This window comes from Bolinopsis microptera, chromosome 12 (assembly GCF_026151205.1).
Source record: "Bolinopsis microptera isolate Bmic1 chromosome 12, MBARI_Bmic_1.0, whole genome shotgun sequence".
Classification (NCBI taxonomy): domain Eukaryota; kingdom Metazoa; phylum Ctenophora; class Tentaculata; order Lobata; family Bolinopsidae; genus Bolinopsis; species Bolinopsis microptera.
The window spans coordinates 7109073-7136966 of record NC_087083.1 but is presented as its reverse complement, the minus strand read 5'-3'; the positions used below and the strand labels follow the sequence as shown (position 1 = coordinate 7136966).

General features: G+C 35.4%; 1 protein-coding gene across 2 annotated transcripts; it reads left to right on the top strand.

Annotated features, from left to right (window-relative positions):
* The first annotated feature begins 296 nt into the window (after positions 1-296).
* On the top strand, positions 297-27894 carry LOC134824133 (mannosylglucosyl-3-phosphoglycerate phosphatase-like). Of its 2 annotated transcripts, XM_063835866.1 has the most exons (18): positions 297-427; positions 575-692; positions 901-987; positions 1309-1384; positions 2776-2839; positions 3217-3322; positions 4150-4295; positions 4579-4662; positions 4822-4906; positions 5073-5168; positions 5360-5420; positions 5571-5677; positions 5925-6015; positions 13254-13335; positions 14132-14274; positions 14575-14661; positions 21676-21741; positions 26745-27894. In XM_063835866.1, exons 1-18 carry the CDS (start codon positions 314-316, stop codon positions 26896-26898), a joined length of 1767 nt encoding a protein of 588 aa, XP_063691936.1. In that variant the 5' UTR covers positions 297-313; the 3' UTR covers positions 26899-27894. The 2 variants fall into 2 exon arrangements, with proteins under 2 accessions (XP_063691936.1, XP_063691937.1); XM_063835867.1 differs by lacking the exon at positions 21676-21741.

Here is a 27894-nt window from a genome sequence, read left to right as displayed (position 1 = left end):
GTGCATGTTTCGTTGAGCAGTAGTGGCGAGGTGAATAATGTTGGGAGTGGCAGCCAGTATCTCTGTCAAGTGAACAGGCCACTGAGGAGTGGGTGTGCAAGAACAGCAGAGTAGGCAGCACAGAAGCTAAAAAGGGAAGGAAAGGATCCAACTGAGGTCTGGCTCATGTCAGGAAGTGATGAAAAACTCATAGACAGAATCTACCCCATACGTAGGAACAACATATGTACTGCGTTATCCCCCGTTAGATTTGAAGTGTATCTTTAAAACTAATTAAACTAACAAGCAGAAAATGATTACAGTAGATTGTAACATGGGATCAGGCATATCCTGTAATCCACAACACGAGAGATCCTCTCCTACATCAAAACCGGATGGAGGGAGGGTGGTGAAAATTATTCATTTTAATGATGTGTACAACATTGAGGTAATTTTATCTTTTACAAGTCTCATTCATATGTTTCGATATCATTCCTTTTCGTAAAAAAGTAATGCTCAATTGGAGCCTTGATGAAGTTGTCTCTAAAATGTACCCAATATGTCGATAATGTATCCTTAACGTAAAATTGCATAGGCGCGAGATCAGGAACCTGTAGGGGGAGCGGCAAGGTTTGTTCAGAAGATATCAGACATTTTAGCAGAGGAGGAGATGTTAGTAATTTTTAGTGGAGATGCCTTCAACCCCTCCCCAAGTCAGTAATTGAAAATTTCAGATTATCACTTGGTTCCAATATTTTGATACATCTAATTATTTAGTTATCTTTATACAATATCTTTGTCGCATAGTAACGGGGTAGTAAATACAGTGTTTCGTTTCGTTTCGTTTCGTTTCGTATGTTACTGTACCTTATCTGTTCTACAAATTTTATTTACCGTAAATAAAGTTTATTTATTTCTCAGTGAGCACAATGTTTAAAGGAGTACAGATGGTTCCAGTACTTAACGCTTGCAATATCGCTGCTGCTGTTTATGGAAATCACGACTTTGGTGAGTATAAGTCCACTGAGGGTGGGCCAAAACTCTATTTCCATTTGTAGGGGCTAGTAGAGTGGATATATCGGTTGGATGATCACATGATAGTTTGAGCCAGATTTTAATTTTATATTTTGAACTATGAAATGCAAGTCAAATTAATGATTATAGAATTATTATTAAATGAGCAAACTTAATATGTCAAGTAAGTTCTTAAAACGAGCGCTTTTACACGATTATACCAATTCTGGATTATTTCAATCATAAAGTTATGATAAGTATGTAGAATTTAATCTATCTAAATTCTTAGTTTTTGTGACCTATTAATTCCCACAGATTTTGGCCTGGACGACTTAATGGAGCTAAAGAGTTCGTGTAACTTTCCTTGGTTGATGACCAATGTCATCGACAAGTGGGTTTAATTATTTGATATTTAACCATAATTAATTCATAATTTAACTATATAATGTTTAAAAACGTAAGAGCTTTCAAATAAGTTGCAGAGAAAATGTACTGCCCGAAATTAATACCTCAACCTAAATCAGTATTTTCAAAAGTTGATCACTGCTGCTGAATAATATCAATGATTTCAGAGATTTATCAAATCAAAATTATAAGCGGTTAGTAAAAACCAACTACCAATTTACTGAAATTTTATTTATTTAAAACTCTACATGCCCTGAATCTCTATATACCGTGAACCTCGATAGCTCATTCATTTCTCCCGAGAAGTCCGGCATGGAGAGGTTTCACTGTACTGAAATTGTATCTAAAAATTTAAATTGTCAACTACCAATTAATAATGCAACTCCCTAACGCTATTAAATAGCGCCCGCTCTTAGTGCACGATTTTAAAAGTTTCAACACTTCGTACTTATTCTTATGACTCACGAAACGCTTTCGATCACAAGCTTATCCATTGTTCAGATTACAACAAAAGAACAAATTTGCGCACTTTGAATAAGTCACTGTACTGATAATACATGATTTTTCTTTACATATTATGTTATTCTACTCTTTTTTGCGGCAATATTAATATCAGTGTTGAATAAACATAAATAATATAGTTTTAAAACTTGAAAGTGTTTGTTACAATCTAAAGCACCTCCATTGTCGGTATCACTTGAGACCGGAAAAAGAAGAAAGAAATATACCTAAAGAAACAAATAACATGAACATGTACAAATATTATATAATAATATGTACATATTTGTATGTAATGTGATTAACAGTAGAACTATTGCACGTTAAGATTATTCCTTTACAACAACACTATATTAACCAACAAGCACTGTTACTGCATTAAAAGAATATTCAATTACTGTTCCATACATGTGTGATATTAGAACATGTTGATGTCATTAATTAACTTATTAATTCCAACTGATTAATTAACTGCATAGTTTTTAACACAATTCTTCTTAAAACAACCAATTCTTCTTATCTTGTCATCAATAATGAAAAGTTGGTGGACATCAACAAATTATTCTTCGAAGTGAGATATTTTCTAATCTTAACATCATATGGTCTGGTTAACTGAATAGTAAGTATCCTTAGTCCTGGTAACCATAGTAACCATAGTAACTATAGTAACTATTGCATAATAACCATAGTTACTAAGAGGAACTGAATAGAAACCTGATACTTAACCGTCAAGGTTTATCAGTGTGAATGTGTTTAAGAATATGTAAACACGTCTCATATAAACCTCTCATATCACTATTTGTAATTAAGTAATAACTTTATAATGGTAAATTCTCTAAATTGTTGTTAACTTGATTTAACAAATCTTTTAATTTCCAGGGAGACAGATCGCCCCTTAGGGGACGGTATGGAGTACTTAGTGTTGCAGTACAAAGATATCAAGGTTATTACAACGAATTACAACACTACAAATCTATTACATTTATTGAGAATTATGTAATTTAAACAGGCATATCCTGTCCAAACCCAGGATGCACTACATGAAGAATTCGTTGTAACTTTGTTTGAAAATTGAAAAGCATTAATACATGGTGTTCACGATACATTGAAACGGTTTAAAATGTCTTTACAAAAATTTATGAAGGAGCAGTCTACTATATTTTCCACTCATTTTCTTTGCTCATCGGTTAAGAATTTGTTCAAAACCAGTTCAGATTCAAATATAATGTATATCATGTTACATTTACCCTAGCATGGTAGTTGATTGAAGTTATTTATAATTATAACTAATCAATCATGATAGTCACGTGTTAATTTCAGGTGGGAGTATTGGGACTGGTAGAGTCAGGTTGGATGGAAACATTGAGTACGATTGAGATGTCGGAGATAGAGTACCAAGACTATGTGGAAGCAGCCGATCATTATGGTTTGTAGTTGTTAAGAAACCGATTAGTTAATTAATATAAATTAATCAATGAGGCAGACCTGAATATTGTGTTGTTTGGAACCTTTTCTGCAAGACACAAAAAGTTCTATTCCCAAAGAAAGCTTTGATAAATATATGCCTGCGTTCCGCTAGAAACCGCCAATTTGAGATATTTTCTTGTGTTTGAAGTCATATCTCAAGTTTGGCACCTATAAATTCTCCCAAACTCTCACATATTATCTCTCATATAGCCATATAAATATCTGGAAAGTTTAAAGAAAATCTATCAGTCAGATCTTGAGAAAATCGAAAATATATTCTAAGTTATTCACTAAAACACTCGATTTTCGACCATTCCATTTGGTACAGTAAACAGTTTTGTCGAAAGTCCTTCTGGCTGAGTCCTTCTGAGTTACTGTCGATTGTTGGAATATAACGTCACGCGCATTGACATAAACAGTAGTTAATGTCGCAATAAAAGCTTTTAGTGCAGTGTAAAACGCGGTTTCACGCGCGCATCTTCAGTCCGCCGAGAAAAATTTTAACTTTGACTCGTTTGTCACCGGCCCGAATGGAAAGACTTTTTCTGTTTACATGAATAAACGATCATTTTTAAATCATTGAGCGAAATGCGAATAGCAGATTCTGACTATTAGTGTTCAAACGCGGATCAACTCAATTAGCCGACAGAACAGAATATTTGTTAACACTTGTTTAATCTTAATGTGCTCCAAAACTGGCAGAACTTGGTACAAATTTGTTTTGACACATGACAGCGACTGACCACTGCAGCAGAAAGCGGTAACTCTCTAAGATGATTGTCGCAGGAAGTATCCTGAAAGAAGAACACGGAGTTGACCTGGTGGTGGCGCTGACTCACATGAGATGGAACAATGACCGGAGACTGGCAGCTTGTGCAAAACACGTGGACCTCATTTTAGGAGGACATGACCATAACTACGGGGTTGAACAGGTAACCATGGAAACGCGTCCTGATTGGAGCTATTAAGAGCTTCTGATTGGACCATATGGCCTGGTATAATAACACATGCACTGGAAAACAGAATATTAGTGTACTCTTAATAGTTGTTGAAACGCTGCAAAATGACTGCATGTATTTTGAAATCTCATGCTAATAAACACTTCCGTATCACTCTAATACACTAATCACTCTTAATCAAGAACCACCCTCTAGCTCCAGTACGAAATAATTTACTTATTTTCTAGCATTGGTTTAACTTTATCAACTTCAAAAGGTAAACAACAGAACGATTATCAAGAGTGGCACAGATTTCAGGGAACTGTCTAAAGTAACTTTAGTAATCGACTCTGAAAATAAGGTATTATATTTAGGAAATAGATCGCGTTGGATCGTTGTAATATTTATAAATGTGAATTTTAGTGGGGAAGTGAGGCATATATTTTTGACACGTGACAAAAAATAACCAATTAGCTTCGACCATCAACCACTCCCGTACACATGACCTGAACAATACCAGGTTAAAACAATTGTAGAGAAAGTTATCATCACTTCGGAGATTCCTGAGAACGAGAATATACAACTGCACGTGGCTGATTACCAAGGTAACTATTTATCCTCCGCAAACTTTCTCCTCCGCAAACTTTCTCCTCCGCAAACTTCTTCCTTTAATTAGTTATCACATCTTATGTGTTTGCTGTTAATTCACTCGTATTCTTAACGAGGAGAGCCTTAATTAATAATTACACTTATAACCGCTACTCTTTACAGAAAAAGTAGGCGCTCAAATGGATAAAATAATAGGAGAGTTTGGGGTTCCCTTGGAAACAAGATTTAGTGAAGTCAGGACTAAAGAAACTAATATGGGTAACTTAACTTAACTTCAATTAATTACTTAATTGATTCACTTACTTTATGTAACTAAGTAAATTTATGATAAATATTAACTAAGCTATTCAGTTGTTTACGTTTAATACAAAAGCATACTTTTTAAGTTAGTGGATAGTGGATATTGTCAATGATAATTGATGAAAGTTAACGATTTTGTTATTCGACAGGTAATTTTATAACCGATGTTATGAGAGTTGCATTGCGAGCAGATGTGGCCATACTTAACAGGTGATCAATCAATTAATTAATCAAAAAGTTGAAAAGCAATTATCACCTAATTATTACCTAATTATCTTCCAATTATCACTTAATCATCACATAATTATCGTCCAATTATCGTCCAATTATCACATAATTATCGCCTAATTATATCCACAGCGGAACGATGAGATCAGACTGTATATTTCCTCCAGGAAAGTTCCGAATGAGAGATTTATCAGCAATTCTGCCGATAATGGACGAGCTTCTTCTTCTAGAGTGCACAGGTAAGCTCTTACTTGATGTGTGACGTCATGTCACGTGGTCAGACGTCATGTCACGTGGTATATTTCATTGTTCTAAAGATGTATGATGAATTAAGATAATTTTACAAATTTTAATAGGTAAACCAAATGATTTTACTGTTTATACTGACAAATACTAATTTGAGTTAGTTTATTAACTATTACCTATAATTACCTATAATCACCTATAATTACCTATAGTTGCCTATAATTACTCCTTGTTACACAGGGTCCCAGCTGCTGAAGGCTTTAGAGAACGGAGTATCTAAATACCCAGAGTTAGAGGGCAGATTCCCGCAGCTCTCAGGAGTTCAATTCCAGTGAGTTAGTGACGTCATGTCACGTGGTGTGTGACGTCATGTCACGTGGTGTGTGACATCATTTCACGTGGTGTTTGATGTCATGTCGAGTGGTGTGTGACGTCATGTCACGTGGTGGATTACACAGGATTTACACAGGATTACACAGGATTAAAATTAAATTATAGATCCATTATCATGGACCGTCATAATTGTTTACAGAAGTTAATGAAAACAATCATCTTTGCTTGAAGTCAGGGCCAGGGTTATCCTTGAGTCTTAATTATGACTAATTCGCGAGGTTCTCACCAAATTGATAGTAAAATTGTTTAAGTTTCGTGCATTTGAATTACGCTGACGCGTATCTTCGGTGAAGCTATTTCGCTCTTCGGAGCAGCGAAGGAAAAAAGTGCACACACAGTTGACAGCATAGGAGCGCCTTTCTTGAAATTGAGTATACTGTGGGGTGTTTGGTTGAATATCAAGTGAGCGGTGGCAGTGAATATGGAGGCTCTGGTGATTTTGGGGAATTACAGTTGAGTAAGGAGACAAAATTTCCATGAGATGATCTTTGAGATTTGTTTCATTGATATTGCTGGAGTCGGTGATTTCATTGCTTATTTCAATGATTGGCATTTGAGAAAGATTTTTGACTAATTTCGACCTCTGTTTTGAATACAAGTCACATATGTAAAGAACATGCGACTCGTCTTCGATGGTCTCAACGCCCATACTTGATTGGCACCAACCACATAGTCTTTGCTCACGGGGTGTGTTGGAGTATCTGCCTCTTTCAATATGGAGATCATGTGCGCTGATTCTAAGTTTTGTGGTACTGTAACGACGAGAAAAGCCTTTGCATAAGTATAAGTAGGGCTCTCGGTTGAAGGTGTGTTTGATTGAGTGATAGAATGAGAGTTTAGAAGAAGTAGATTTTTGATATTGCCAACATTTTTTGAATTGATTGGTTAGAGCTTCGATGATTTTAGGAATTCTATACTTTTTGCTGCATAGTGGTTTGATGGATTGACTAAAATTTGACTGATTTATGAGGGAGTCTTTTAATAATTTGTGATCACTTACAGGGTTGGGCGCGGCTTTGTTAGCTGCATTTGTATTGAGAATTCGGTGCGCAGTTACGTGATCTAGTTTGTAAATTTCATCTAGTTCAAGGAGTGGTTTTATGTATCGATACCAAGGTAAGTTTAGTGATTTTTGTTCTTTTACGGCTGCAGTGACAAACGAATTCGACTTTGATTTTGTATTTAGCCTTTTGAAGTAATTTAACGTTAAGCGAATTGATTGATAAATCAAAGGAATTCTTCCTGTTTCTCCCCAAACACCTACATTTGATGCTTTACGATGGACTCCCAATGCCCATTTTAGGAATGAAATATGCACTCTTTCTTGCAGAGAGGCGCTGATTTTTTTAAGTAAGTTAGTAGCGGTTGCTTCTGTCGAGTTAATCGTTTTGCAAAGAGATTTATTGATCGTACTAGTGGGTGTCCATATCGGAGCACCATATAATAGAATGGGCTTGATGAGAGAGTCGAACAGTGTAAGGAGTGCTTTAAAAGATAACTTTGAACGCATGACAACCCTTTTCAGGCCAAAAAATGCACGCATTGCTTTGGTTTTAAGGTTTTGTTGAGCGATCTGTACTTGACCCGATTGATGAAGTTCAAATCCAAGGTAACAATAACTGTCAACAATTTCAAGATTAGATCCGTTGAGTGTAAATTTGATGTTTTGTATGTCCTGTTTTAACGTTTTCTTACCAAAGATGACTGCTTGAGTTTTGAGTTCATTGATTTCAATGCCCCACTCCTTACAAAAATTACCGAGAATATTAAGTTGCTTTTGAGTGGTTTCCTGGTCGAGTGAAAGGAGTATAAGGTCATCCGCCCACAGTAGGTGGCTAACAGTCAAATTTGAGAGTACGGGGCAATTTGGAAAATCTAGGAGGCAGGACATATCACTGAGAAAAACTTTAAAAAGATCAGGTGAGAGTGGGTGACCTTGTTCTGTACCTTTACGTATCTGGAAGCGTTTACTGAGGTGACCAGATAATTTTATGTAAGCGTACGAGTTTGAGTACATATTTTTGAGGACATTGTAGAAGTTTCCAGTTATGCCATTTTTTGCGAGTTTGAGGAAAAGGGCTTGACGGCAGACTGAGTCGAATGCTTTTTTAAAATCAACAAATACTGCATATACAGGTTTCCCCAAAAGTTTATATTTTGAAGCTATAGTTTTCATGGTTAGTATGTGATCGTATGTTTGAGCTTTCTTTGTGAAGCCTAGTTGGTTAGGTGGATCAGGGCAGTTTTCAGAGCGGAAGCGAATGAGTCGTTCTAAGAGAATAGTTGAAAATAGTTTTCCTATGACACTGCTGACAGCAACTGCACGGTAGTTGTCAGGATCTGATTTATTACCCTTTTTATGAAGTGGAGATATAATGCTGACGTTCCAGGGATAAATTCCTTGTGAGAAGCAGGCGTTGAAGAGGTTCAACATAATCAATTTATGATTGGTGTCCAGAGATTTTATAATTTCGTTATTAATCATGTCGAGTGAGGAAGCTTTACCATTTTTTAGGGATTTTATACTAGAGTCAAGTTCTGTTTTGGTGATTAAGGAGTTGAGTGACTCAGGATGAGTTGCACCTTGATTTATCAAGTCAGCTTGATCAATCATAGAAACTTTTTTATTTTCATTTATTGTTTTGTGGTTATCGGAATATAGGTTACCAAAAAAAGTCTCGAATCTATTCATATCATGACTGTCAAAATTTAAAGTTTCCTTTTTCTGATTTTTTAGTTTTTTGAAAGATTGCCAGTTGAGAATTTTCCCCCCCTCTATGTCCTCATTCATACGTGCGAAGAATTCGTTTTTGGCAGAGTTCTTCAAACGCTTATAGCTACCCTTGACAAGATAATAGTTTTCACGTATAAGGTTGTTTGACGGGAATTTTGAGGTTGCATCTGTAGCTTTACGAAATTCTCTTTTACCTAATCTCGTTTTCCAGTTAAACCAAGGTTTGTTTGAGGTGTGAGATTTTTTGGGTGGTTTGGTTTGTTTGAAACACTTCGAGGCCATGTCGCGAAGGTGTTCTGAAAGTCGTTTGTTAATGTCTTTGAGTTCAGTTTCATAATTACGGTCATTGTCTGCTAAAATATTTTGATTGGTGAGTAAGTCGATGTTCGATTGAAGTTCATGGATTAAGGTCAATGATAGATTTTCTGACTGAGCTTCGAAAAAGTCGTCTTTGTTCTCTTCGTTGATAATGTATCTGGTTGGCGCTGTCTGATAAGTGTCCTGTAATGGGGCGCATTTGTTGATCGCGAATCTATTGCATTGTAATTCAGTACTGAGGGGCTTATGATCAGAATGCTCGGTGAATGTCAAGATTTTGAAGTAGTTGATTCTGATCTTTGTGGAGTTGGTCACTGCAATGTAATCAATAACGCTGCACCCATTTTTTTGGATACTTGTGAAGTTTCCTACAAGATCTCCTAGGGTACGGCCATTCAGAATAGTGAGTTGGTTATGTTTGACTAGGTTAAGAAAGTGTGTACCGTAAGTATTTGTGATAGAGTCTAGTGAGTTTCGGGGGAGAAAGTTGTCAGGCTCATAATCGTCTGGTAAGGGAACAACGTTGGTTGAGTCTTCTCTTATCATACCCGTTTTTTGTCCTATACGAGAGTTAAAGTCCCCACACAATATGACTTCGCCCTCCTCCCGAAGTTCGTTCACAACGTCTTCAATGTTTTTTAGAGCATCTTTGCCATTGTCAGTCGGGTTTGAGGCTGATGAATTAAATGGTCTAATGTAAACGTTAACTATAAATGTATCTTCTGATAGGTTAAAGAAATCCTTGTCTAGTCGACAAACTAGGTAGTCTGAACACTCTGTATTCTTGATAAACTCAATCCCTTCAATAAGCTCATTTTTAATGAGGATACCGACACCTCCTGATTTACCGTCTTTCCTTATGTTGCAGATTGATCGATATCCTACCAAGTGAACCTCTCTCCTAATTTCCTGAAGACAGGCTATGTCATGATCTTTGATAACATTTTGAAATGATTCTATTTCAAATTTGCTCCCATCTACTGATGAAGGCGATTGGATATTCCAAGAAAGTATTTTTATGCTATTTTTATTAATTGAAACCTGTGTATTTTTTTGTGTGTTTCTAGTCATGGTATAATGTGTATAAATGAGAATCTATGTCAGTGTAATCACATTCGACTAAGAGGAGAAGGTTCCAATCCCCCTGTAGAACGGACTTTCTTTGGCTTGTTGAGAAGCAGTCTTGTCATTTCATGGATGCTGTGACGGAAGTTTCCTAGAATGACCTCTTTGCCTCTTGTTGAAAGGTGGACTCCATCGTTCGTGTGATATTCTCCTATCAGATGATCATCATGCATGAAGTTTGCGTTGGGGTTATAATACAAAGACCGCTCTTTGAAGGGTTTGCGTTCGTTTTTATTAGTTACGGTCACAAATTCCCAAATTGCATCCCTTATCTCCCCAATCCTTGCGTTCGCTTCATTGTCAGATGTCATTAGCGGCATTGAGAAGAATAACTTTGTACCTATCAGGGATTCCTCTACGAATAGTGAAAATTGAAATATGTTGTCGAGACTTACCCTTAGGTCGAAGTTTTGGTTGGCATCATTGACTCCTAGGTGAACATAGATGAAATCAGGTTGTGTTCTTAATAATTCGTCTTTGACATGTTGGTCTTTAAGTCCACCTGTGTCCCGCTTGTTGATTAGGGTCAATTCATGGTTCTTTCCGAGAGCATTCTTGGTGTCCATACCCTGGACATGTCTCAGGATTGAGTCTGAGATGAGGGTCGTCTTGAACACTTTTGAGGGTGTGGTGGATCCTGAAGTTTGACGAGTGGTGAAGTCGGAGTTCTGAGTCCTGGTGAAATTGAGGTTCTGAGTTCTGGTAAAGTTGGAGTTCTGAGCTTGAGTAGAGATCTGAGCTCGAGAGGCCGAGGAAGTCATGCTGAATCCATTGTTTCTTCGGGACAGCAGGTTGTTTTCTCTACTGTGAGTTCTTTGATCTCGAAAGGGTGAGGGAGGTTGGTAGGGTGGAGTGTGTGATAAATCATCGTCATTAGGGGAATAGTCAGGTGGGACATCGGTACTCACGCCATTCCATCCTTCTGACTGAGTGACTATTTTGTGAATTTCTTTAATCAGCTGTCCGTCTTCCCGAAAGAATGCACTGTTGTAGTAGTTTTTGAGGTCAAACTTTAGTTTTTGAACACTTTTGTCTACTTCGTCCGTTTTCGTTTCCGCTATAGAAATCTCCGTGAAAACTTCGTCTACTCTGTTTTTGATCCGTGTGGTAGCTGACAAGTTTTTCTCCCAGAGGTCTTTGACCTTTTGCATTTCCTTCTTGCCAACCTCTAGTAGTTTTTCGATTTGCTGGATGCTAGTATCGGAGCACTTAAGGCTGTTAACCTCAGATGTAAGTTTCTCCAACTCCTGCTTAACGTCAATAACTTGGTTTTCGATAACAGTCTGGACCCATGCGAGAGAGGGGAGTTTCGAATCTAAGTCCCTATTCAGAGATTTCCTTGCTGGTTCTTCGGGTCTAGACATCACATTCATCATTCTTGCTCTCCTTTCTGTAACAGATCCTTCTGTGGAGCACCCATTCCTCGTTAGTTCCTCGTTGAGGATGGGTTCAGGAAGATGAGCAACACAAGTAATAAGTGTCTCGGGAGCGACCGTGTGGTTCTCCATAAGAATAACTGTCCTTTCGGTGTCTTCGGGAGTTGCAGGGCCAACGTTGAGATCATCTTTGTTAACATCCAGATGAAGTGACGCAGAGGGCGACCTGAGGATTGGATTACTATCCAACAAACTAGATCTGCCTTGCTCAGTTAAGTAAGAGGTCTGCGCTTCGGTCAGTTTGATATCAGGACCGCTGGTTGAGGTGATAATAATGTCAGGGATATCCGTCGTCTTGTTAAAGGTCATTTGTAGTCCATTATCTTTTTCTAAGTTAAAGTCAGGTCTGAAGGGATCATCTACATTAGATCCTTGAAGTTGCTGATGTGTAATAATGTCAGGTATCTCCGTCGTCTTGTTAAGGGTCATTTGTAGTCCATTATCTATTTCTAAGTTAATAAAGTCAGGTCTGAAAGGGTCATCTACACTAAATCCACCATCTGTAGAAGATTGAGAGGGAGCCGTTTCTGACAGAGATGAGACTGAGGTCTGGTCACTTACACAATTTTCCTCGATCGCAGTTGAAGGAGATCCAATGAAAAAAAGAAGAAGTTGTTCGTTTTGAATATCACTCTTTCCTCTAGGTATGGAATGCATGTACTCAAGAGTGGAATTTCCTGAGAGAACACACAGAGATCCTGAGTGCATGGGCACCAAATGGGTTACTTTAGTTCCCCGTTTCAGTTTGAGTGATCTTGGGGCCCCAAGGGAAAGAATGGCAACTGTGGGTTTCGCCCCATGTTTTCCAGCTAGTGTTTCGTAGGGGATATGATCGTTATAACTTGGGAGTCGCCTGATTACTATGTTGGTGATAGTTGTATTAAGTTCAAATATTGAGCTCGCTGATTTCTCGATTTTCTTGGTGAGGTAGCTGATCTGATTTCTAAGGTTACTCTCCGGGGTCGAGTCATCTGGATGACCCTCAGACTCTACGCAATCATCTTCGATCTCCAGATTTATCTCTTGACGGCTACTCGTTTGGTTAGGGTAATTCGATATATCAACATTCAGCTCACTAAGCAGCCGTTCAGCGGCATCGAAGTCAATAAAATCCTCGATGTAGTGTAAAGTACATTTCTTTTTCCTTTGATCCAGGATGTATACCCCGTTCTCCGTGATGGCCTTTGGTTTATTTGACTGTTTCTGGTCCAGTCCCTAATCCAGTCCCAATTCCAGTTCCAATATGTCCAGAGAATTAGAGATAGGGTTAGGCGGAGGGGCAGGACCAGTTCCAGCCACAATACTGGCCACGCCAGCGATTAAAAGCAACAACCACGTCACGGTGACAGTGGTAAATCGAGGAGCTTTAAAAGTGTAACGAATGCAAATGTGTAATAAATGGTGTGTGGCGTCATGTCACTTGTAATGTTTGAAATTGAACGTTACTCCTAGCTGAGTCGCTGACACATTTGATTGGATTTGGTGATAAATGATAAATGATATCACGTTCACGTAATAGCACAATATAAATTAGCGAGCTGTGAATCTAACAGTTAACCTCAGGTTTGAACCTAAGAGAGAACCCGGCAGTAGAATTCTACAAGATTCTGTTTACGTTCTGGCTGAGCCCCTCGACCTTCAGAGAGTAGGTTTTAAGTTATTTGTCAAAAGTTTTCTATGGTGAATTGGGAAATCGTATATTTCTCTAATATAATATGTGCTACTTAATGAAGAAACTTTCGTTTTTCAAATCTTCACCATATTTCTAATCTCCCCACTCTTCACCTTATTTCTAATCTTCCCACTCTTCACCATATTTCTAATCTCCCCACTCTTCACCATATTTCTAATCTTCCCACTCTTCACCATATTTCTAATCTCCCCACTCTTCAGTGCCATATTTCTAATCTTCCGACTTTTCACCATATTTCTAATCTTCCCACTCTTCACCATATTTCTAATCTCCCCACTCTTCACCACATTTCTAATCTCCCCACTCTTCACCTTATTTCTAATCTTCCCACTCTTCACCTTATTTCTAATCTTCCCACTCTTCACCATATTTCTTATCTCCCCACTCTTCACCATATTTCTAATCTCCCCACTCTTCACCATATTTCTAATCTTCCCACTCTTCACCATATTTCTAATCTCCCCAATCTTCAGTGCCATATTTCTAATCTTCCGACTTTTCACCATATTTCTAATCTTCCCACTCTTCACCATATTTCTAATCTCCCCACTCTTCACCACATTTCTAATCTTCCCACTCTTCACCATATTTCTAATCTCCCCACTCTCCACCATATTTCTAATCTTCTGACTCTTCACAATATTTCTTATTTCCCCACTCTTCACTATATTTCTTATCTCCCCACTCTTCACCATATTTCTTATCTTTCCATATACTGATAACGCCTCATTCAGTCATTCTCCCACAGATCTACAAAGTAGCAGTAAAGGAGTACATTTCACGCGGTAAAGACGGTTATACTGTATTTTTAGAGTGTCCCAGAATTGGAGGTGACGACGACGGGCCAATTTTAGACACTCTTATTCTTAACCATTTTGAGGAAGTTCAGAGGTTGGTTTTATTTTTATCAGACACTCTTATTCTTAACCATTTTGAGGAAGTTCAGAGGTTGGTTTTATTTTTATCAGACACTCTTATTCTTAACCATTTTGAGGAAGTTCAGAGGTTGGTTTTATTTTTATCAGACACTCTTATTCTTAACCATTTTGAGGAAGTTCAGAGGTTGGTTTTATTTTTATCAGACACTCTTATTCTTAACCATTTTGAGGAAGTTCAGAGGTTGGTTTTACTTATAATAAATTTAAACTTTTATTTTCACAAACAACCTCACTTTTAACATATTAAATTCAGGCAAAAAGAGTGCAGAAAGATCAGAACAGAAGCTCCACAATTACTGAAAAGGAAATCAATACATCGTCAGAATTCTCTACTTATGGAGTAAGTTAAATAATCTGTTAATCGATGTAGTACGTTTTTAGTTCTTTCCTCATTGTTACCCTAATATCATAATTTGGTTAATTACTATTAACCTTTTATAGTTCTTTTAACTTAAAGTCTCTTATGTATAACCTTTAGAGTGTTTAGACGCTGCCAATTCTACCTGTTTTAGGGTGTTTAAACTTACCTTACCTTACATTATTCCATGTGTTTAAATATCCCTTACCTTGTATTATTTAATTTGTTTAAATTTCCCTTACCTTGCATTATTCCATTTGTTTAAATTTCCCTTACCTTGCATCATTCCATTTGGTTAAACTTACCTTACCTTACATTATTCCATTTGTTTAAATTTCCCTTACCTTGCATTATTCCATTTGTTTAAATTTCCCTTACCTTGCATCATTCCATTTGGTTAAACTTACCTTACCTTACATTATTCCATTTGTTTAAATTTCCCTTACCTTACCTTATTCCATTTGTTTAAATTTCCCTTACCTTACATTATTCCATTTGTTTAAACTTCCCTTACCTTGCATTATTTCATTTGTTTAAACTTCCCTTACCTTACATTATTCCATTTGTTTAAATTTCCCTTACCTTACATTATTCCATTCGTTTAAATTTCCCTTACCTTACATTATTCCATTTGTTTTAGCTTCCCTTACCTTACATTATTCCATTTGTTTAAACTTCCCTTACCTTACATTATTCCATTTGTTTAAATTTCCCTTACCTTGCATTATTCCATTTGTTTAAATTTCCCTTACCTTGCATTATTCCATTCGTTTAAACTTCCCTTACCCTACATTATTCCATTTGTTTAAATTTCCCTTACCTTACATTATTCCATTTGTTTAAACTTCCCTTACCTTACATTATTCCATTTGTTTAAACTTACCTTACCTTACATTATTCCATTTGTTTAAACTTACCTTACCTTACATTATTCCATTTGTTTAAACTTACCTTACCTTGCATTATTCCATTTGTTTAAACTTCCCTTACCTTACATTATTCCATTTGTTTAAATTTCCCTTACCTTGCATTATTCCATTTGTTTAAACTTACCTTACCTTACATTATTCCATTTGTTTAAACTTACCTTACCTTACATTATTCCATTTGTTTAAACTTACCTTACCTTGCATTATTCCATTTGTTTAAACTTACCTTACCTTACATTATTCCATTTGTTTAAACTTACCTTACCTTACATTATTCCATTTGTTTAAACTTCCCTTACCTTGCATTATTCCATTTGTTTAAATTTCCCTTACCTTACATTATTCCATTTGTTTAAACTTCCCTTACCTTACATTATTCCATTTGTTTAAATTTCCCTTACCTTACATTATTCCATTTGTTTAAACTTCCCTTACCTTACATTATTCCATTTCTTTAAACTTCCCTTACCTTACATTATTTCATTTGTTTAAACTTCCCTTACCTTCCATTATTCCATTTGTTTAAACTTCCCTTACCTTACATTATCCCATTTGCTTAAACTTACCTTATCTTACATTATTCCATTTGTTTAAACTTACCTTACCTTACATTATTCCATATGTTTAAACTTACCTTACCTTACATTATTCCATTTGTTTAAACTTCCCTTACCTTACATTATTCCATTTGTTTAAACTTACCTTACCTTGCATTATTCCATTTGTTTAAACTTCCCTTACCTTACATTATTTCATTTGTTTAAACTTCCCTTACCTTACATTATTCCATTTGTTTAAACTTCCCTTACCTTACATTATTCCATTCGTTTAAACTTCCCTTACCTTGCATTATTTCATTTGTTTAAACTTCCCTTACCTTGCATTATTCCATTCGTTTAAACTTACCTTACCTTACATTATTCCATTTGTTTAAACTTACCTTATCTTACATTATTCCATTTGTTTAAACTTACCTTACCTTACATTATTCCATTTGTTTAAACTTACCTTACCTTACATTATTCCATTTGTTTAAACTTCCCTTACCTTACATTATTCCATTTGTTTAAACTTCCCTTACCTTGCATTATTCCATTCGTTTAAACTTACCTTACCTTACATTATTCCATTTGTTTAAACTTCCCTTACCTTGCATTATTCCATTCGTTTAAACTTACCTTACCTTACATTATTCCATTTGTTTAAACTTACCTTATCTTACATTATTCCATTTGTTTAAACTTACCTTACCTTACATTATTCCATTTGTTTAAACTTACCTTACCTTACATTATTCCATTTGTTTAAACTTCCCTTACCTTACATTATTCCATTTGTTTAAACTTCCCTTACCTTACATTATTCCATTTGTTTAAACTTACCTTACCTTACATTATTCCATTTGTTTAAACTTCCCTTACCTTACATTATTCCATTTGTTTAAACTTACCTTACCTTACATTATTCCATTTGTTTAAACTTCCCTTACCTTACATTATTCCATTTGTTTAAACTTCCCTTACCTTACATTATTCCATTTGTTTAAACTTCCCTTACCTTACATTATTCCATTTGTTTAAACTTCCCTTACCTTACATTATTCCATTTGTTTAAACTTACCTTACCTTACATTATTCCATTTGTTTAAACTTCCCTTACCTTACATTATTCCATTTGTTTAAACTTACCTTACCTTACATTATTCCATTTGTTTAAACTTACCTTACCTTACATTATTCCATTTGTTTAAACTTCCCTTACCTTACATTATTCCATTTGTTTAAACTTCCCTTACCTTACATTATTCCATTTGTTTAAACTTCCCTTACCTTACATTATTCCATTTGTTTAAACTTCCCTTACCTTACATTATTCCATTTGTTTAAATTTCCCTTACCTTACATTATTCCATTTGTTTAAACTTACCTTACCTTACATTATTCCATTTGTTTAAACTTCCCTTACCTTACATTATTCCATTTGTTTAAATTTCCCTTACCTTACATTATTCCATTTGTTTAAACTTACCTTACCTTACATTATTCCATTTTTTAAGCTTCCCGCATCTTGCATTATTCCATTTGTTTAAACTTACCTTACCTTACATTATTCCATTTGTTTAAACTTCCCTTACCTTACATTATTCCATTTGTTTAAACTTCCCTTACCTTACATTATTCCATTTGTTTAAACTTCCCTTACCTTGCATTATTCCATTTGTTTAAACTTACCTTACCTTACATTATTCCATTTGTTTAAACTTCCCTTACCTTACATTATTCCATTTGTTTAAATTTCCCTTACCTTACATTATTCCATTTGTTTAAACTTACCTTACCTTACATTATTCCATTTGTTTAAACTTACCTTACCTTACATTATTCCATTTGTTTAAACTTACCTTACCTTACATTATTCCATTTGTTTAAACTTCCCTTACCTTACATTATTCCATTCGTTTAAACTTCCCTTACCTTACATTATTCCATTTGTTTAAACTTCCCTTACCTTGCATTATTCCATTTGTTTAAACTTCCCTTACCTTACATTATTCCATTTGTTTAAACTTACCTTACCTTACATTATTCCATTTGTTTAAACTTCCCTTACCTTACATTATTCCATTTGTTTAAACTTCCCTTACCTTACATTATTCCATTCGTTTAAACTTCCCTTACCTTACATTATTCCATTTGTTTAAACTTCCCTTACCTTACATTATTCCATTTGTTTAAACTTCCCTTACCTTACATTATTCCATTTGTTTAAACTTCCCTTACCTTACATTATTCCATTTGTTTAAACTTCCCTTACCTTACATTATTCCATTTGTTTAAACTTCCCTTACCTTACATTATTCCATTTGTTTAAACTTCCCTTACCTTACATTATTCCATTTGTTTAAACTTCCCTTACCTTACATTATTCCATTTGTTTAAACTTCCCTTACCTTACATTATTCCATTTGTTTAAACTTCCCTTACCTTACATTATTCCATTTGTTTAAACTTCCCTTACCTTACATTATTCCATTTGTTTAAACTTCCCTTACCTTACATTATTCCATTTGTTTAAACTTCCCTTACCTTACATTATTCCATTTGTTTAAACTTCCCTTACCTTACATTATTCCATTTGTTTAAACTTCCCTTACCTTACATTATTCCATTTGTTTAAACTTCCCTTACCTTACATTATTCCATTTGTTTAAACTTCCCTTACCTTACATTATTCCATTTGTTTAAACTTCCCTTACCTTACATTATTCCATTTGTTTAAACTTCCCTTACCTTACATTATTCCATTTGTTTAAACTTCCCTTACCTTACATTATTCCATTTGTTTAAACTTACCTTACCTTACATTATTCCATTTGTTTAAACTTCCCTTACCTTACATTATTCCATTTGTTTAAACTTCCCTTACCTTACATTATTCCATTTGTTTAAACTTCCCTTACCTTACATTATTCCATTTGTTTAAACTTACCTTACCTTACATTATTCCATTTGTTTAAACTTACCTTACCTTACATTATTCCATTTGTTTAAACTTCCCTTACCTTACATTATTCCATTTGTTTAAACTTACCTTACCTTACATTATTCCATTTGTTTAAACTTCCCTTACCTTACATTATTCCATTTGTTTAAACTTCCCTTACCTTACATTATTCCATTTGTTTAAACTTCCCTTACCTTACATTATTCCATTTGTTTAAACTTCCCTTACCTTACATTATTCCATTTGTTTAAACTTCCCTTACCTTACATTATTCCATTTGTTTAAACTTACCTTACCTTACATTATTCCATTTGTTTAAACTTACCTTACCTTACATTATTCCATTTGTTTAAACTTCCCTTACCTTGCATTATTCCATTTGTTTAAACTTCCCTTACCTTACATTATTCCATTTGTTTAAACTTCCCTTACCTTACATTATTCCATTCGTTTAAACTTACCTTACCTTACATTATTCCATTTGTTTAAACTTACCTTACCTTACATTATTCCATTTGTTTAAACTTACCTTACCTTACATTATTCCATTTGTTTAAACTTACCTTACCTTACATTATTCCATTTGTTTAAACTTCCCTTACCTTACATTATTCCATTTGTTTAAACTTACCTTACCTTACATTATTCCATTTGTTTAAACTTCCCTTACCTTACATTATTCCATTTCTTTAAACTTACCTTACCTTACATTATTCCATTTGTTTAAACTTACCTTACCTTACATTATTCCATTTGTTTAAACTTCCCTTACCTTACATTATTCCATTTCTTTAAACTTACCTTACCTTACATTATTCCATTTGTTTAAACTTACCTTACCTTACATTATTCCATTTGTTTAAACTTCCCTTACCTTGCATTATTCCATTTGTTTAAACTTCCCTTACCTTACATTATTCCATTTGTTTAAATTTCCCTTACCTTACATTATTCCATTTGTTTAAACTTCCCTTACCTTACATTATTCCATTTGTTTAAACTTACCTTACCTTACATTATTCCATTTGTTTAAACTTCCCTTACCTTACATTATTCCATTTGTTTAAACTTCCCTTACCTTACATTATTCCATTTCTTTAAACTTACCTTACCTTACATTATTCCATTTGTTTAAACTTACCTTACCTTACATTATTCCATTTGTTTAAACTTCCCTTACCTTACATTATTCCATTTCTTTAAACTTACCTTACCTTACATTATTCCATTTGTTTAAACTTACCTTACCTTACATTATTCCATTTGTTTAAACTTCCCTTACCTTGCATTATTCCATTTGTTTAAACTTCCCTTACCTTACATTATTCCATTTGTTTAAACTTCCCTTACCTTGCATTATTCCATTCGTTTAAACTTACCTTACCTTACATTATTCCATTTGTTTAAATTTCCCTTACCTTGCATTATTCCATTTGTTTAAACTTACCTTACCTTACATTATTCCATTTGTTTAAACTTCCCTTACCTTGCATTATTCCATTTGTTTAAACTTCCCTTACCTTACATTATTCCATTTGTTTTAGCTTCCCTTACCTTGCATTATTCCATTTGTTTAAACTTCCCTTACCTTACATTATTCCATTTGTTTTAGCTTCCCTTACCTTACATTATTCCATTTGTTTAAACTTCCCTTACCTTGCATTATTCCATTTGTTTAAACTTCCCTTACCTTGCATTATTCCATTTGTTTAAACTTCCCTTACCTTACATTATTCCATTTGTTTTAGCTTCCCTTACCTTACATTATTCCATTTGTTTAAACTTCCCTTACCTTGCATTATTCCATTTGTTTAAACTTCCCTTACCTTACATTATTCCATTTGTTTAAACTTCCCTTACCTTGCATTATTCCATTTGTTTAAACTTCCCTTACCTTACATTATTCCATTTGTTTTAGCTTCCCTTACCTTGCATTATTCCATTTGTTTAAACTTACCTTACCTTACATTATTCCATTTGTTTAAATTTCCCTTACCTTGCATTATTCCATTTGTTTAAACTTACCTTACCTTACATTATTCCATTTGTTTTAGCTTCCCTTACCTTACATTATTCCATTTGTTTAAACTTCCCTTACCTTACATTATTCCATTCGTTTAAACTTACCTTACCTTACATTATTCCATTTGTTTAAACTTCCCTTACCTTGCATTATTCCATTTGTTTAAACTTACCTTACCTTACATTATTCCATTTGTTTAAACTTCCCTTACCTTACATTATTCCATTTGTTTAAACTTCCCTTACCTTGCATTATTCCATTCGTTTAAACTTACCTTACCTTACATTATTCCATTTGTTTAAACTTCCCTTACCTTGCATTATTCCATTCGTTTAAACTTACCTTACCTTACATTATTCCATTTGTTTAAACTTCCCTTACCTTGCATTATTCCATTTGTTTAAACTTCCCTTACCTTACATTATTCCATTTGTTTAAACTTACCTTACCTTACATTATTCCATTTTTTAAGCTTCCCGCATCTTGCATTATTCCATTTGTTTAAACTTACCTTACCTTACATTATTCCATTTGTTTAAGCTTCCCGCATCTTGCAAATGGTTCGAGTATACGAAGATACTCACGCTTAGAACCCCAGTGCTACCTGTAAGTTAAATAAAGCAATGTTACTGTAAGTTATATAAAGCAATGTTACTGTAAGTTAAATAAAGCAATGTAACTGTAAGTTAAATAAAGCAATGTTACTGTAAGTTAAATAAAGCAATGTTACTGTAAGTTATATAAAGCAATGTTACTGTAAGTTAAATAAAGCAATGTTACTGTAAGTTAAATAAAGCAATGTTACTGTAAGTTAAATAAAGCAATGTTACTGTAAGTTATATAAAGCAATGTTACTGTAAGTTAAATAAAGCAATGTAACTGTAAGTTAAATAAAGCAATGTTACTGTAAGTTAAATAAAGCAATGTAACTGTAAGTTAAATAAAGCAATGTTACTGTAAGTTAAATAAACCAATGTTACCGTAAGTTAAATAAAGCAATGTTACTGTAAGTTAAATAAAGCAATGTTACTGTAAGTTAAATAAAGCAATCTTACTGTAAGTTAAATAAAGCAATGTTACTGTAAGTTAAATAAAGCAATGTAACTGTGAGTGAAAAGGTATTGTAACTGTAGCTTGAGCACTTGAGCAGTGAAATAAAGCAAAGAAATGAAAACAAACAAAGATTAATAACACTTATACCAGCAATGTTTTGAAAGGAAATGTAAAAACCTTGCCACACCTTGTACACGTGATACAATAGAAACCTTGCCACACCTTGTACACGTGATACAATAGAAACCTTGCCACACCTTGTACACGTGATACAATAGAAACCTTGCCACACCTTGTACACGTGATACAATAGAAACCTTGCCACACCTTGTACACGTGATACAATAGAAACCTTGCCACACCTTGTACACGTGATACAATAGAAACATTGCCACACCTTGTACACGTGATACAATAGAAACCTTGCCACACATTGTACACGTGATACAATAGAAACCTTGCTACACCTTGTACACGTGATACAATAGAAACCTTGCTACACCTTGTACACGTGATACAATAGAGACCTTGCTACACCTTGTACACGTGATACAATAGAAACCTTGCTACACCTTGTACACGTGATACAATAGAAACCTTGCTACACCTTGTACACGTGATACAATAGAAACCTTGCCACACCTTGTACACGTGATACAATAGAAACATTGCCACACCTTGTACACGTGATACAATAGAAACCTTGCCACACCTTGTACACGTGATACAATAGAAACCTTGCTACACCTTGTACACGTGATACAATAGAAACCTTGCTACACCTTGTACACGTGATACAATAGAAACCTTGCTACACCTTGTACACGTGATACAATAGAAACCTTGCTACACCTTGTACACGTGATACAATAGAAACCTTACCACACAACGTTGTCATGCGTTCAAAGTTATCTTTTAAAGCACTCCTTACACTGTTCGACTCTCTCATCAAGCCCATTCTATTATATGGTGCTCCGATATGGACACCCACTAGTACGACCAATAAATCTCTTTGCAAAACGATTAACTCGACAGAAGCAACCGCTACTAACTTACTTAAAAAAATCAGCGCCTCTCTGAAGAAAGAGTGCATATTTCATTCCTAAAATGGGCATTGGGAGTCCATCGTAAAGCATCAAATGTAGGTGTTTGGGGAGAAACAGGAAGAATTCCTCTGATTTATCAATCAATTCGCTTAACGTTAAATTACTTCAAAAGGCTAAATACAAAATCAAAGTCGAATTCGTTTGTCACTGCAGCCGTAGAAGAACAAAAATCACTAAACTTACCTTGGTATCGATACATAAAACCACTCCTTGAACTAGATGAAATTTACAAACTAGATCACGTAACTGCGCACCGAATTCTCAATACAAATGCAGCTAACAAAGCCGCGCCCAACCCTGTAAGTGATCACAAATTATTAAAAGACTCCCTCATAAATCAGTCAAATTTTAGTCAATCCATCAAACCACTATGCAGCAAAAAGTATAGAATTCCTAAAATCATCGAAGCTCTAACCAATCAATTCAAAAAATGTTGGCAATATCAAAAATCTACTTCTTCTAAACTTTCATTCTATCACTCAATCAAACACACCTTCAACCGAGAGCCCTACTTATACTTATGCAAAGGCTTTTCTCGTCGTTACAGTACCACAAAACTTAGAATCAGCGCACATGATCTCCATATTGAAAGAGGCAGACACTCCAACACACCCCGTGAGCAAAGACTATGTGGTTGGTGCCAATCAAGTATGGGCGTTGAGACCATCGAAGACGAGTCGCATGTTCTTTACATATGTGACTTGTATTCAAAACAGAGGTCGAAATTAGTCAAAAATCTTTCTCAAATGCCAATCATTGAAATAAGCAATGAAATCACCGACTCCAGCAATATCAATGAAACAAATCTCAAAGATCATCTCATGGAAATTATGTCTCCTTACTCAACTGTAATTCCTCAAAATCACCAGAGCCTCCATATCACTTGATATTCAACCAAACACCCCACAGTATATTCAATTTCAAGAAAGGCGCTCCTATGCTGTCAACTGTGTGTGCACTTTTTTCCTTCGCTGCTCCGAAGAGCGAAATAGCTTCACCGAAGATACGCGTCAGCGTAATTCAAATGCACGAAACTTAAACAATTTTACTATCAATTTGGTGAGAACCTCGCGAATTAGTCATATTTAAGACTCATGGATAACCCTGGCCCTGACTTCAAGCAAAGATGATTGTTTTCATTAACTTCTGTAAACAATTATGACGGTCCATGATAATGGATCTATAATTTAATTTTAATCCTGTGTAATCCTATGTAATCCTGTGTAATCCTTGTACACGTGATACAATAGAAACCTTGCCACACCTTGTACACGTGATACAATAGAAACCTTGCTACACCTTGTACACGTGATACAATAGAAACCTTGCCACACCTTGTACACGTGATACAATAGAAACCTTGCCACACCTTGTACACGTGATACAATAGAAACCTTGCCACACCTTGTACACGTGATACAATAGAAACCTTGCCACACCTTGTACACGTGATACAATAGAAACCTTGCCACACCTTGTACACGTGATACAATAGAAACCTTGCCACACCTTGTACACGTGATACAATAGAAACCTTGCCACACCTTGTACACGTGATACAATAGAAACCTTGCCACACCTTGTACACGTGATACAATAGAAACCTTGCCACACCTTGTACACGTGATACAATAGAAACCTTGCCACACCTTGTACACGTGATACAATAGAAACCTTGCCACACATTGTACACGTGATACAATAGAAACCTTGCCACACCTTGTACACGTGATACAATAGAAACCTTGCCACACCTTGTACACGTGATACAATAGAAACCTTGCCACACCTTGTACACGTGATACAATAGAAACCTTGCCACACCTTGTACACGTGATACAATAGAAACCTTGCTACACCTTGTACACGTGATACAATAGAAACCTTGCCACACCTTGTACACGTGATACAATAGAAACCTTGCTACACCTTGTACACGTGATACAATAGAAACCTTGCTACACCTTGTACACGTGATACAATAGAAACCTTACCACACCTTGTACACGTGATACAATAGAAACCTTGCCACACCTTGTACACGTGATACAATAGAGACCTTGCCACACCTTGTACACGTGGTACAATAGAAACCTTGCCACACCTTGTGCATGTGATACAATAGAAACCTTACTACACCTTGTACACGTGATACAATAGAAACCTTGCCACACCTTGTACTGTGTACACGTGATACAATAGAAACCTTACTACACCTTGTACACGTGATACAATAGAAACCTTGCCACACCTTGTACACGTGATACAATAGAAACCTTGCCACACCTTGTACACGTGATACAATAGAAACCTTGCCACACCTTGTACACGTGATACAATAGAGACCTTGCCACACCTTGTACACGTGGTACAATAGAAACCTTGCCACACCTTGTGCATGTGATACAATAGAAACCTTACTACACCTTGTACACGTGATACAATAGAAACCTTGCCACACCTTGTACTGTGTACACGTGATACAATAGAAACCTTACTACACCTTGTACACGTGATACAATAGAAACCTTGCCACACCTTGTACACGTGATACAATAGAAACCTTGCCACACCTTGTACACGTGATACAATAGAAACCTTGCCACACCTTGTACACGTGATACAATAGAAACCTTGCCACACATTGTGCACGTGATACAATAGAAACCTTGCCACACCTTGTACACGTGATACAATAGAAACCTTGCTACACCTTGTACACGTGATACAATAGAAACCTTGCCACACCTTGTACACGTGACACAATAGAAACCTTGCCACACCTTGTACACGTGATACAATAGAAACCTTGCCACACCTTGTACACGTGATACAATAGAAACCTTGCCACACCTTGTACACGTGATACAATAGAAACCTTGCCACACCTTGTACACGTGATACAATAGAAACCTTGCCACACCTTGTACACGTGATACAATAGAAACCTTGCCACACCTTGTACACGTGATACAATAGAGACCTTGCCACACCTTGTACATGTGATACAATAGAAACTTACTTTTCTTTGTCATTTGACGTTGTGATGTACACAAAAATGTGAATTTGTGATTGTTGTCCAAGGAATGGCGAGTCCCGTGTTCTCAAATTGAAATTTCAACAATTAACTCTAAGTCCTGATCTTTACTTCAACTGTTTTATTTCTCCTCACTTTCTAGGTGTAAATGTATGTTTTAAGTGATCTTTCTAGCGTAATTTCTGCGGTTATTATCTTTAATAGTCATAAACATGTGCAAAGTGTAAATATGTGTTAACATGTGTAAAATGTAGATATGTGTAAATATGTGTAAATATTTGTATTTAATTTTATGTGTAGAATCTTAATGATTATTACTCATAAATTGAATAATAATAAACACAAATCCCCTCTCCACACAATATTTTGACAGCTTGCCTAATTAATAAAGATGTAACAAAGTTTCTCATTAGGAAGAATCACGAATTAGTTGAGGCTCAGATCCAAACATTACGTCCTGTAGTATGCGGAAGAATACGAGTTGCTGAAGAGCCGTTACCTAATGGTAATATTACTACTTCTGATGGTAATACTACTACGTCAAACACAGAGGAAACACTAACCTGAAAACACAGCTTGTAACTGTCACCAAGATGTAACTATGTCGAACGGAAAAATTAGGTCTCTCGCATGAATTAAGTCTCAAGCAGGCACGGCTTTTAAGTGTATTTACATGTATAGCACGCGCCTGCTTGACAGATGTTACTCGTCTAAATTTCTTCGAAGTAGCGCGCGCCGCTTTCTTCTCCAAATATTAGCCCAAAATATTTGCCTCGAAATATTGGCCCGATGGCAAGTGCTACGAAGTAGCGCGCGCCGGGCCAGACCATTAACAATGGTCAAGCGCCTGCGTGAGACATAATTCCTGCGTGATACTTAATTTCCCCGTTCGACCTAGTAACATCTTGGTGACAGTTATCTTATTGTTTTGTAGCGTAGGGTTTTGGTAAAGTCAGTAGAATGTTAAAGTCAATAAAAACTAAACAGTAGTGTCACGTGTCAATATTTTCACAATTCAGTTGTTGGCCAAATTGAGACAAATTGAGAAGTGGTCGTGATTTTAATTTATTTTAGGGGTTACAGTAAATAACATGTGTACATGTATATAAAGATATAATAACATGTAAATTATAACATGTAAATAACATGTAAATAACATGTGTACATGTAAATAAAAGAGCACATGTGAATAAAAGAGCACATGAGATAATTGCATAATTTGTAATTGGAAATGAGTCATGATATACCGATTCGATATTTTAAACTGTAAATTATATAAATTGATTGAAGTGATTGTAAATAGGTTTTATTTTATACTTTATTTGTATTTGTTAGAGTTAGAGACAGTATAACTTCGACCGACCGTGACCCTCGTTTTGGTTTTGTTTTGCAGTGGGATTTTATACTGCAGCCCCGAAATTGATTTACTGGTAAATCATTAAATTATCTAGTTCTATTCAATGAACGGATAATTTATCCTTTCCCACGAAATGAAGCCTGATTTAAACCAGGGTTTTACTGTATTAGTTTATATCCTAGTTCGTTTTATTCAATAATAAATTA

What these genes read in the sequence shown, in the direction of transcription:
- LOC134824133 (XM_063835866.1), top strand. Translation starts at nt 314, where the DNA reads ATGGGATCAGGCATATCCTGTAATCCACAACACGAGAGATCCTCTCCT. An exon ending in ATAACTACGGGGTTGAACAG is followed by an intron (nt 4,296 to 4,578) that starts GTAACCATGGAA and finishes CAACTTCAAAAG; the next exon opens with GTAAACAACAGAACGATTAT. An exon ending in TCTTCTTCTAGAGTGCACAG is followed by an intron (nt 5,678 to 5,924) that starts GTAAGCTCTTAC and finishes CTTGTTACACAG; the next exon opens with GGTCCCAGCTGCTGAAGGCT.